Here is a 13,638-nt window from a genome sequence, read left to right on the forward strand (position 1 = left end):
AAAGAAGATGGTGCCATAATCGATAAGTATAAGGGAGCATTGCTCTTAATTTTTTATTAATTTTTAATTTTTACAATTTATCACTTTAGACAGTTCTTTGTTTAATACAATCTTAAATATATGTTTAACAATTTAAATATGTTTGGTACCACTTCTCCTTTATTAGATTAAGAAGTGTGGAAACAAATCTACTTATAACAGACTATTGTCCATCTTGGACGGGCCATTTTGTATTACAATTTTTTAAACTAATAACAATTTATAGTGATATAGCTGACTTGGCTACATGAGCTGCGGCTTATAATAATATAATTATTCCTTGCAAGAGGTTCAAGACAAGAGAACACTAGTAACAGAAAACAATTTTAGATTTATTTGATTAGAAAAATAATTTTAATTTTGGAGTATTTGGTAAGTATATAAGACAAGCCTTTACTTTGGCCATTTCATCCATTTTTTTTCGATTCTTCGATTTAGTGATTTGTTCTTTTGGTTCCGCTCAATTTTATAAAAATGGGTGAAAGCTTCACTAACCTTAAGCTAACCTGTTCCTACCCCTATTTATCTCCATCTTGCTCTACTCTATCTACTCTACTACATTATACCCTTTTAAAGCGGTCCTACTTTAAACCGAAAGAACAAAGCACTGAATCGAAGAATCGGAAAAATGAATGAAACGGCTAAAGTAAAGACTTCCCGTATGTAACTCTGGAGACAGATAGGTTAAAGCTCTAGATTGGGAAAAGGTATAAAAGTGGAAAAAATTACCTTTCTGGCAGAAAATATTGTAAACGCTTGTTGTTAGGAATTCACATCAAAAATATAAATTTAATAAATTCCCCCTTCACAAATATTCACTTCAATTTATTTCTCTTTATCTCAAACTAAAAACAAATTTAAAAATATGCTACAGTAAAGGAGAAGAAAGAAAAAAAATACTACAGTAAATATTACATATTAAAGCATTATGTACCTTTTCATTATCTCTATATGGTGAAGTTCTCGTGCTCTGTTTTCATGTTCCACTCTTTGCCGTTTCTTCTCAATCTGTTCACAAGCCTTTTTCTCAGCCTGTTGCATTGATTCCCACTGTAACTGCATTACTTGTTCTCTCCATTTTTGGAAACCTTCTGCAAGTTCTTGATGTAAACGACGCACCTGTTGAAACTTGAGTTCTCGGTCCAAGCTAATGATGAGACAGGAAAGCAGTCAATGAAATGCAACTGAATTAAAGATACTTTAGCTATGTAATTTGATTAATATTGATTTCTTCTACCAATTTTGTTTTATATCATAATACAATTTTAAAAATTTAATGATAATTAAAAAGTTAACATGAGTGTAGTTTTTGTTAATTTGTGAATATTATGGACTATAGAGATTGTATCAATATAAGAAAGAACATCTGAAATGCCGAAGTGAACTACAGTATATCCTGAGAGATTTAGGAATGTGTACAGATTTTACATGAGTTGATAGTATTCTCCTAGGATTTGAAAATTTAAAACTGTCACTTGTTTTTATTACAGAAACAACTTCAACAACGATGAAGAATAGAATTCATTTCAAACGATTAGAAAATATATATTTAGTTTTTGAGGTAGGTATACGTCTTACATAGTTATTGGTACTTAAAAAATTGAGAAGTTTGAAAAAGGTTTTTATTATTATTATTATTCACTGTACTGTAGTGATTATTTCTGGTGATGTACAGTTGGAACCCTATCTGTGTATGTGCGTGTAGCTCTTTTCACTGGTCTAGTGGCTAACAAGAGCGCTTATGGTGCATGCGGTCTCGGATTCGGTTCTCAGTGGGAGAGCACAAAAATTTTAATTTCACGACAATTCACTTTCATTAATCATCTATCTCCTTTAGCCTATAAGGCATAACCGTGGAGCGTTAAAGTAAAATAAGTGTGTATAAGCGCTCAGATGAATAATACGTTGGCTTAGTTTGACTCCTAACACAAAATTCAAGAAGAAAGAAGAGCATACAAAGCAACGAATAATAATTGAAATTTCCTACTTTCTTGTAAATAAATCTTAGGATTCGTCCAACAACGGAATTCTTCAACATGAAGGTTGTTGAAGAGCATGGTTTTTCACTCTTTGATAATGATGATGTAATCCCACATGGAAAGTATAAAAACTGTAAGCGGACTAGTTAATATGCCATCCTATTATCCCATCGTTTCTCTGAGTAATTAATGTAGATAAATTCAAAATGTACTCACTTTGCTCTTATCATAAGTTTAAATAAAGTTCTTGAAGGTCGGAGTTTTGCTGACAGCTATCCGTATTATTAAGACTTAGGTAAGGAAAGGTTATAGTGAGTATAGGGTACATAGGAATTAAATTCGTAGTTATCAACCTCAGAAAAGGAAGAACAAAGATTTAAGATGTCTATGCTGTGTATGTGTAAATAGTTTTTGATCACTACTAAAAATATTTCCAAATTTTTAATTTCAGGAGTAACTAATGCCCATACATCCTATCCACACTAAAATCTTTTGTTGACAATGATAACACAGCTGTCAGCAAAAATTAGACGTTTAACATGTTTGCTTAAACTTAGACATGATACAGAAGAGCAAGAAAAGTAGCTTTAGAGTTTAATGGTATGATTAATCTTCTAGCAGCTCATAGTAAATAAATTGACTTAACGCAGTTTGTACATCAGTGAAATCAAGTACAACCAATTTAGACAATGGAAAACAATCTGAGAGGTCAACAAATAGAGGAAAGATACAGGATATTTCAAATATTATTTGAAAAAAAATACTTAAATATTATAAATGTTCAAGTTCAAGTGGTAAAAATTATACTACAGTAACTCACAAATGCTCAACGTGACCCCCTTTGTTACCCTGCATACATAAAGTCGGAAATCCAATTCCTCCCATGACCGTATCAGGATGTTTCCATCAACAGTTTGCACTGCAGCAGTAATGTGATTTGTACACAATGTCTTTGAGATGACCTCAAAGAAAGAAAGAAATCACAGGGGGTTAACTCAAGTGATGCTGGTCAATATAAAAGCTGCTGATTATTATGAGCAGCTCACCCAATCTAGCGGTGTGGCAGTAACTCATTAAGATAGCAATTGTTGATACCACTTACGAATGGAGTTCTTTTATGATGTTGCTTTACGAAATGTAAGAAACTTAATTTGAACACTCACAACAAACCGACTAACGTGAAATTGTAGGATTCAAAATCAGGAGCGTCATTTCAGATTTTGCTTGGGGGGGAGAACCCCTTGATATAAATAAAATTTCGCGTTTTCACTGATTTTCTACTATTCTATTGATAAAATCTATGTAAACCTCAAACTCAGGGGGGGGGGGCAACTGCCCCTCTCTTCCCCCCTAAATGACGCCCCTGTACAAAATGCTTTATCTACACTACAGACAGCCATATTGTAACTTGTCATTGCCACCTGGTGAAAGAATTTCTAAGTACTACGACCATGCCAAACAAAATTTGAGGATGTGGTCGATAGTATTTCAATACAATTTTAATCGTCGATAGAGTTTTAACGTTCATGAAACCATTTATCGAATTATTTTGAAACACGCTGCATAAGGACGCCATCCTGGAATATTTACTAAGAAATTGGAACGAATTTTCAAAATAAATTTTGAAAAACTTAGTAACGAATCGTTCATGATTTATAATAAAGCTTTAGGATCAGTAAACCTTGAAAGTCAAAACAGAATATACAAGTTTATAATCGAAAAATTTATTTATAAATTTTGACAAGTTTTCCTCTTCTCTTTACTTATAGAAAAAAAAAAAGATTCTTTATACAAAGTGACTCTTTGAAGACACTTTATGCAATAAATCTGAAACACAACTTTTTCAATGCATTACTTTGTTCTTTAACTAGCAAACAACAGTAATATTTTTTTTTCCGCTTTCGAAAGTCATAGTCAACAATGTGATATCAATTAAAGAATATTGTACATTTATGTAGTTACTATAAAACTTACAACATATACAAATTACAAAAATTTTAATACTCTTTACATCATTCTTCCTTCCACAAAACATAAAAAAATACTACTGAATTTGACAAGAGAGACAATATTTACTAAACTTATTTTGTTAATTTTTATTTCCTTTTTGTATTATTTATTTTTGAACTAATATTTCTAGATTTGATAGTTCTCACCTTTGTTCCTTAAGTTGTCGTTCTTTCTCTTGTTGGACTCGGCTAATATTTTCACTTGCTTTCTGTTCTTTCATCTGGCACAACTGGCGAATATGCTGCAGCGATGCCTCCGTTTCTTCTTTCAACCGTTTCCACCTATCTTGATGTCTCAACTCTTCAACACGGTTCGCACTTGCTACTCTCTGCAATTAATAGTTTCTCATCTAAATAATACATATCAAGTTGTTGTGCGAATGTATATAAATTTAGTACACTTATCTCTCGTTTTAACGGATGAAAAGAAGGAATAATGGCCCAATGTTGCAGATTTTCGGTAAGTTCCAACGTTAGGTCTGTATTGGCTAATATCTGCAATTACATTACGAAAAGAAAGAGGAACAATAAACTGCTGGTATACTACTCAATTTGATAGCGTAAAATAAGAACAAATAAACCCAATGACGCCTTAAAAAGGGTATAACGATAAAGCAATAAACAAAAATGGTTCCAAAAATGTAAACAAAGTGACAGTCCGCCAACTAGCGGTCAGATTCGAACCATGGATCGTGTCCACTGCTTCCACACCTTCGTATGCCGTATGGAGAAAAACTTTCAAATTGAATCGACTGCTTTAGATTTTGTTCGTTGCTTACGACATCCGTTAAATGAAGGTCCGTAAAACCGAGGGATGAGTGTATATTTAATTGCTAAATGCAGTGTTCTTGAAGTTTCTTGCTTTGGGACGCTTCATGTCCCTATTCCACTAATGAAAGCGCATCATTCGTAGTTTTTGCATTTAAAGCTGAATGAGTACTTCATTCCTTAATAACATTTAGACCGTGTGTATATATGTAAAAGTAAAACTTAACCATCTATCTAACTTGGTCATATTTTATGAAGCCTGCAGTTTTCCGTATACGTATCAGTAATCTATATGTTGTCCACCAGTCCACTTATCTATTTTAAACTTGTTACAGCTAACAACTTTATTCTCATGATCCAATATTCCTAGTAAGACTATCCATGGCTTTGGATTGATTATTTTAACAAAAGAAACACTGACCAAAGCTTAAAAACCTTTTTAAAGCTTTGGTCAGTGTTTCTTTTGTTACAATATTCCTAATATTAAATTCACCTCTATACTTTGACCACTTAAAATGATACATTGCAAAATAACATTCCTGTTGGGTTCTGAAGAGTCTACATCAATGCTTTTATTACGCATCCTGGGGAAGAATCTACACCATCGAGATATTATTATATGTGAGTGTAAATATTTAATTTACACACTCCCTATCCCTACCAAAATACTGTTGCTTGCCTAAGTCTTGAAAATGCTGGCAGTTATCAGCGAAAATTCGATGTTTAATATAACTTTTTGATCGGCCTATAAGAATTTGGAGAAGCAAAAGTGAATACTTCTGAGCTTATTGAAACTGAGTGGTCTTTACTCGCGGATATGTGTTTTATCTGTATCTAGATATTGGTTATTTATTTATCTACTCCTACTTACTCACCCTTCGATAATTTTCTCTTTGTTGTAACCTTGTGCTTTCAGCCTTTTGAAGTCGCAGTCTTTGTTGCTCATCCACCATCTGTTGCCATTGGGCCTCCTCCTCTTGAAGCTGCTGATAAGCTGCCTCAACCTCCGCTCGCCGCTTTGCTGCTTGATGGCTACGGTCCTCCAAATCGAGTTTCTAAAGATAAACACATGACGTATCCCTTACAATGAGTCGTCTCTGAGACTAAATACTATATCTACCATTTTCAGTTCCTCCTTAATTCTTATGGTTTCATTAATGCTAAGTGTGTTATATACTAAATTATCAAGTATTTGCAAGTTAGAAGAAAATAATTTGGTCGTTTTCTCAGCGCCGATAATAAACCCATTTTAAAGAATTAGGAATGAGATTTATGGACGTCCAGCATCTAAGGCCATGTTAGCCCAAGAGATGACGTAACGCGGTGATCACACTACCCGGGGAATTGGGAAGGAAAAAAGGAATGAAGACGAAAGAAAGCGGAGACCATTATGTTAGGTACCTGATGTGAATGAGGAAAACTGAGGAAAACCTTTCTCAGGATGGCTGGCCTGAAAAAGTTTTTACACTCTTTCGACAGAGTATCCTCACCGAGAGTCGAACCCATGGCTGGTCGCACCAAAGGTGAGAGCGTTGGTGACCACACCACACGGGGCCACGTGACGTTTTAAATACCTAGGTAAATTCCACAATGAAGATAGGCATAATTTTTAAAATGTCAGCAAGTTAAATTTAAATTAAGTGAACTAGACATGAAAACCCAGAAATTATTCCCATTATTACATATATAGTGATAACTACAGAATTTATGCTCATTGTACTGCGGACGTGTTTGCTACATTACCAAGAATCACTTCAACTTGTAATTATCAAAAGTATCTTGACGGGGATAAGTAGGTTCGCCATTCGCGTCTGTATTGCACACACCAATAAATCAATCAATCAAAATTAATATGTATTAATAAAGAAAAAAAATAGTAAAACATTAAAAGCAAGGAAATAAAAGTACAGCTATGTATCTGAATATCAAGATCCCGTTATGGTGTCATTTACATTTTGATGGAAAGTAGACTTCTTAATGCAGCATTTCGTTTAAAGAAGTGTTTCTTAAACTTTTTTTTTTTTTTTTTTTCAAATGAGGACTACTACTATTATTAATCAGAATCTTCCTACAGATCGTTCTACTCTTGTCCCACTCAAAAGTAAATTAAAAAAAAATGTTTGGGCATTTATTAATATCAGTATTTATATATTTTTAAACAGTATTAATTAAATTCTCTTAATTTTATATTGGAATTAATAGAAAAATACAAGTTATTTTTTATTTACTAATTGAGGGATATCAATAATATTTTCTATTAATACGTATATAAGCAATTAAAATTTGTATAATTTTTACCTTATATAATCTATGCTTGTTAGAGATTCTCAACTGTGGTGTGTGATATGCAATTCACTTGAACTTTGATTCTCTCTCTCTCTTTTTTTTTTTTTTTTTTTTTTTTTTTGGACTGATGTTCTATCTATGAGAAGGACAAGAGGATACCTTGAAAATAACTTGTGGTCCACAAACCATAGTTTGAGAAACGATGTTAAGAGTATATTAAGATGTGTTTACTATAGATATCAGCGAATTAATTTCATTTGATCAGAAAATATTAATTTGATTTCTGGGTCATAGAAACAGAGCCCTAATTTTTTTCAAATATGAAGTGATGTTCCTAGTCTCATGCACTCATTCCTTTATGTCGTAAGTTCTTAGCGTTTAGCAATCTGAGTAATGGAGATTAACAGATGGTAGACATATCAGATCGCGGATCCTCGCATCAGAGATATCTATGTATCCTGTGTCACAATAGTGCACCAAAAATTCTACTTAGATGGGCCAAGAAATCCTTTCATCTATAGTCTTAATCCAGGCAATATAATATTCAATTTTCAAATGATTTTATCTCTGACGCATTTCTTGCGAGATAGATAATTGAATTATGTAAATAATGCAAAAAATGGTATTGGATTTTCTCTGTTAAACTTTGATATCCAGTATCGCCAACGTGTTATATGATTAGCATCACACTAGAAAAACGACCAGATTCAATAGACTGTGCTTTTTAAAATAGGGTCTTGATGTACGGTACATAAGTACGTATTAAAGGAATAAACGTACTCTCGAAAAGTATTAGAGGGATATACTTACTTTGGTACTTTTCAGTACACATATGTTCCCTTTTCGTGTCATTATTCTTTACGTTTTCTACATACACTTCGTAGAATTAATTCAATGCAGCTGAGCTACACAACAACAATGCTATTATTCAAGTTATTTGTTGAAAAATATCACCTTTGTTGAAGAAAACTGTCTTTGAAAGAAATACTTTAAAAATCATAACATTTTAAAATATTCTAACCAAAACTTAAGATAAAAATATTACCTTTTTCTCTTCAATTTCTTTCAGTAGTCTTTGGGTTCTCTCTTCCTTTTCTTGGATTGCCCTTTCTAGAAGCTCCTGAGATTCTTTCAGACTTATTTTGATTTCTTCCAGTTTCCGAGCATTCTCTTCATTTTCTAATCTTCGTTTCTCCGATACATAGTCCTTCCACTGCAGTGTTTGATCTGATATGATCTGTAAAAATATTGACAAATTGTTTAGAATAACAATTAAAAAACTCCATTTAAGCACGTAAGATATATATATGACAGATCTCATTCGCGAAGCATGGATAAATTTTTACTCGTTTTTTTTTACGTGCAAATAGTTAAGTATATTGCGAATAATTATGTATATTTTGCAGTGATACAACATTATATGTTGGATTAATATAAAATGATACGCCTTTCTCTATTGCAAGTTCGTATGTTAAAGTATTCAGTATAATTTTAAGAAAAATTCAGTATACGCTGAACAAAATTTTGCATACTCTTTAAAATAAATTAATTTTTAAGCTAGTTAAATATTTAATATATCTAACTAGGTGCTTTATCGAAATGCGTAAAACTTAGAATGGTAATAGTATTCCTAATAATCCATTTAATCGTTGTATGATAAATCATTTCTTGTATTATCTTACTGTCGATAAAAATGAAAAACTATTGACGAATTCTAAATCTGTCGGCTTATTTTGAGTTCTTTTGTTCATTGACTTAAAATTTATTTTTTATTCAGCGCCCATAATAAAATATGTTCTTTTACACATACTATTATACACTAGTAACAAAAAAATCAATGTTAAGCAAAATACTTAATTTTTAAATTTTAGAGATATGATCAGAGGTAAAAGTGCGAGGGAACGCGGGGGTATATCGCCCCCCCCATCTCCGGAAAATATATGTGGCGACCCCCCACTTTCTAAAAAAATACAATGGAAAAAGATAGGCACGGGGAACGGCGTGACGTCAAGCGTCCCCCTACCTTTCCAGATCCACTTTTACCCCCTGGATATGATAAAAATGAGGGTACTGAGGTCTTCGCTTTAATTTCAGCAAAATGCATATTGCCTATTTTGCCAATTCGCTCTATATTGCTTATATGATGAATATTATCTATTCTTTGCATTTTCTTCAAAATCAGGACTTGATTAAGATAGTACATAGATATCTTTTGCGTAAAAAGGTTTCTGTTGGTTCCAAGAAATTTAAAAATAACAGAAATTAACTTATGTCAAAATAAAGGTTAAATTCCACTCCGACACATGGAAAGAGTACACGACGCGAGAAACGTAACTGAGTTATTGTGACTAATAAGTACATTTAGACATATTAAAGTTATTGTGACTAATAAGTACATTTAGACATATTAAATCCGTGTAACGTGGGTTCCTGTCACCACGGCATGGCGCGTCCTCAGGTTGCGGATCGAGGAGAAGACCTCGAGATATAGAGGTTAGCTGCGAATATACTGAATAAGCAGTCGCGGACAGACGACTAGGAGTGGTCCTCCAGCTTGGGGGTTTGGGTAAGGCTAACACCCTCATCCTGTAAAAAAAGGTACTTGTTCAGAAACATTCACAAAAGCCTCGGACAAGGACTGATAACTTGGCACGACATCAGCAAAAGAAAATGGACATGAGATTTGGAACATGGAATATTAGAAGTCTTTATAGGGCAGGCGCGTTAAAATCTGTAACGAGTGAGTTAGAGAAATACAGGATGGACTTAGTAGGAGTTCAGGAAGTTAGGTGGGAAGGAAATGGATCTGAGAATTCCGGAAATTTTACGTTCTTTTACGGGGAAGGAAATAAAAATCACCAGTTAGGAACAGGGTTTTTCGTTCACAAACGAATATTACCAGCAATTAAACGGGTTGAATTTGTTACTGACAGACTTTCTTTTATTACTCTTAAGGGACGGTGGTGTGATATTATTGTTTTAAATGTACATGCTCCAACTGAAGATAAGGGTGACGATATAAAAGACAGTTTTTACGAAGAAGTGGAACGGATATTTGACCAACTCCCGCGATACCATATGAAGATTCTATTAGGGGATTTCAATGCGAAGGTAGGACGAGAGGATATTTTCAAACCGATTATAGGGAACGAAAGTTTGCATAAGGAAAGTAATGACAACGGTGTTAGACTCGTGAACTTTGCAACATCCAAAAACCTAATCGTGAAGAGTACAAAATTCCCACATCGCGACGTTCATAAATACACTTGGACATCACCAGACGGAAAAACACATAATCAAATTGATCACGTTTTAGTAGATAGTAGAAGACAATCTAGCATAATTGACGTCCGGTCGTTTAGAGGGGCTGATTGTGACACTGATCACTACTTGGTAGCAGCGATAATACGGGAGAGATTATCGTTGAATAAAGGTAATACTCAATGTCCGAAAACGGAGAGATTTAATTTAAAGAAATTAGAAGAGAGCCAGGTAAGAGAGGAATACCAAATTGAAGTTTCGAATAGATTCTCGGTTTTAGAAGACTCGGAGTGCACTAGTGTTGAGGATACTTGGATTGAAATTAGAGATAGCATTAAAAGTTCAGCAATAGAAGAATTGGGACACGCGGAAATACGTAGGAACAAACCATGGTTCGACCAAGAATGCATTAAACTAGCAGAGAAGAGAAAACAGGCAAAATTACGGTGGCTACAAAATCCAAATGAAATAACTACACAAAACTTCGCAGATATCAGGCGGGAAACTTCCAAAACTTTTAGAACAAAGAAACGGGATTTTTTGAAAGCTAAAATTAAGGAACTTGAAGATAATAGTAAAAATAAAAATATTCGGGACATGTATAAGGGGATCAGCGAATTTAAGAAAGGCTATCAACCTCGTGCTTATATATTAAAGAAATCTGACGGAACAGTTCTCACTGATACGGATAGCCTCTTAAATAGATGGAAAGATTTCTTTGACGATTTGCTGAACACGCAGCCAAAAACTAATGTGCGTGGAGAAAAGGAGATACACACCGCAGAACCGTATATTCCAGAACCCAATCGAATAGAAGTGGAAGCCGCTATAAAGAAATTAAAGAAACACAAATCTCCGGGTGTAGACGAAATTCCGGCTGAGTTAATTTTAGCTGGAGGCGAAAAATTGTGGAACAAGATACACAAACTCACTCTCCTTATCTGGAACAAGGAAGAATTGCCACAAGAGTGGAAAGAGTCAATCATTGTTCCAATTCACAAGAAAGGCGACAAAACTGACTGTAATAATTATCGAGGCATTTCTCTTCTGTCAACATCCTATAAAATCCTTTCAAATATTCTGTTAGCAAGATTGACCCCATACGCAGATGAAATTATTGGAGATTATCAGTGCGGATTTAGACGAAATCGATCAACTATCGACCAAATATTTACCATTCTCCAAATACTCGAAAAGAAGTGGGAATACAATACCCCGGTACATCAACTATTTATTGATTTTAGAAAGGCTTACGACTCAGTTAGGAGAGAAACATTATACAACGTTCTTACAGAGCTTGGAATACCGAGAAAGCTAATTAGATTAATTAAGATATGTTTAAGTGAATCCCAAAGTAAAGTCCGGGTAGGAAAATTTTTGTCCACGAGCTTTCACGTCGAAAACGGCCTGAAACAAGGAGATGCGTTGTCGCCATTATTATTTAACTTTGTGCTGGAATACGCCATAAGGAAAATCAAAGATAGCAACCAGGGCCTACAGTTGAATGGCATTCACCAGGTTATGGCATATGCTGATGATGTAAATTTAATAGGGGATGATAGGAGAACAGTAGAAATAAATGCAGAGATTTTATTAAACGCTTGCAGGGACATGGGTTTAGAAGTAAATGCAGAGAAAACTAAATACATGGAAGTGCGTCGGGACCGTAATACGGCAAATTGTGGAGGCGTTAAAATATTAAATAATACTTTTGATAAAGTGGATACTTTCAAATATTTAGGATCAATATTAACAGACGAAAATCATATTCACGAAGAAATTAAATGTCGACTAAAAGCAGGGAATTCGTGTTACTATTCGGTTCAAAATCTCTTGTCGTCGCGAATTCTGCCGAGGAATTTGAAGCTTAAAATATATAAAACGATAATCATGCCTGTTGTTCTGTATGGTTGCGAAACATGGTCACTTACTCTGAGGGAAGAACATAGACTGAAAGTATTTGAGAACAGGATCCTGAGAAGAATATTCGGACCCAAGAGGAACGAGAATGGGGAATGGCGGAAGCTTCATAACGAGGAACTACATAGTTTATACGGTTTACCCAACATTGTTAGGGTCGTCAAGTCTAGGAGGCTTAGGTGGGCAGGTCATGTAGCTAGAATGGAAGAAAGTAGAAACGCTTTCAAAGTCTTGACTGGTAGACCCATAGGAAAACGACCATTAGGAAGACCTAGGCGCAGATGGGAGGATAATATTGAGATGGATCTCGCAGAGATAGGAATACAAAGTAGAAACTGGATCCAATTAGCTAAGGATAGAAGTCAGTGGAGAGCTTTTGTGAACGCGGTACTGAACCTCCGGGTTCCATAGGCCATAGAGTTAGTTAGACATATTAAATACAATAGAGCAAATGCTGAAAGGTGAAATGTATTAAGTTAGTTTTAGTTTATTTTCAGTTTTTGTATATCATTAGATGTTTACCCTCATTATTTCAAGATATATTTTGGTGCCTATTTGTCGAATTATAAGTGCTTATTTTACGTTTTTAGTGTCTAAATATCAGGTCTCTAGTAGTGACATTCTCAAATTTACAAATTACTATTGGAATTGATGGGAAAACGTGTAAGAGACATAAAGATAAAATAAATGTTTGTAGCTAACTAACTAATTAATTGTTAATTTTTAATAACTAGTTAAAATATTTTTCAATAACATAGAACAAGTGTTTTTGTAAAGCTTCCCTCACTTTACATTTAAATATTTTAGTATTTGTTAAATTGGTTGCTGTACAATTTTCTTGTTCCCTCAAATAGGATTCGATTTAGTTAATGGCGACCTTAGTAAATTCAAGACATTAGCAGGGCATACAGTATTGGTTGCCAGTAAAAGTGCATACAAATAGCATTATTATTATTATTATTATTATTATTATTATTATTATTATTATTATTATTATTATTATTATTATTATTATTATTATTATTATTAAACTTTAAATTGGAACGACTGGGTGACAGAAGAAAATTGATTGACTGTATTTGTACAAAAGATACTTGACAGCCGATGTATCTTGGACTATATTTTTAAAAAAGTGGATTTTAAAGTTCCAACATATGGTACAAGGGTAAATATTTTATTGCAACCACATAAGGGGAAACGTATTTTAATCTCTAGGATTTTAACAAGCTATAATGAATGCATATCCTAAAATATGACTTTATTTTAGAATTTTTAATGTAATTTAGTACTTTTTATTTTTGCTTTTAATTTTTGACATTTCATTGTTTTTAGGAATTGACATAGGATACACTGTCAGTGTTTTTATTATTAATAAT

General features: G+C 33.6%; 1 protein-coding gene across 2 annotated transcripts in view; it reads right to left on the minus strand.

Moving 5' to 3' along the window:
- Nucleotides 1-13,638, minus strand: part of LOC145671155 (uncharacterized) — a 119,074-nt gene that overhangs the window by 15,028 nt on the left and 90,408 nt on the right. For both annotated transcript variants that reach the window (XM_081739990.1, XM_081739989.1), the window contains 4 exons: nt 8,127-8,318; nt 5,671-5,850; nt 4,175-4,356; nt 974-1,186 (listed from right to left, as the gene is read on the minus strand). In XM_081739990.1, coding sequence (XP_081596116.1) covers nt 974-1,186; nt 4,175-4,356; nt 5,671-5,850; nt 8,127-8,318 — 767 coding nt within the window. The remainder of the gene's footprint in view (nt 1-973; nt 1,187-4,174; nt 4,357-5,670; nt 5,851-8,126; nt 8,319-13,638) is intronic.

Source organism: Thermobia domestica, chromosome 15 (assembly GCF_964235325.1).
Source record: "Thermobia domestica chromosome 15, izTheDome1.hap1.1, whole genome shotgun sequence".
NCBI lineage: Eukaryota > Metazoa > Arthropoda > Insecta > Zygentoma > Lepismatidae > Thermobia > Thermobia domestica.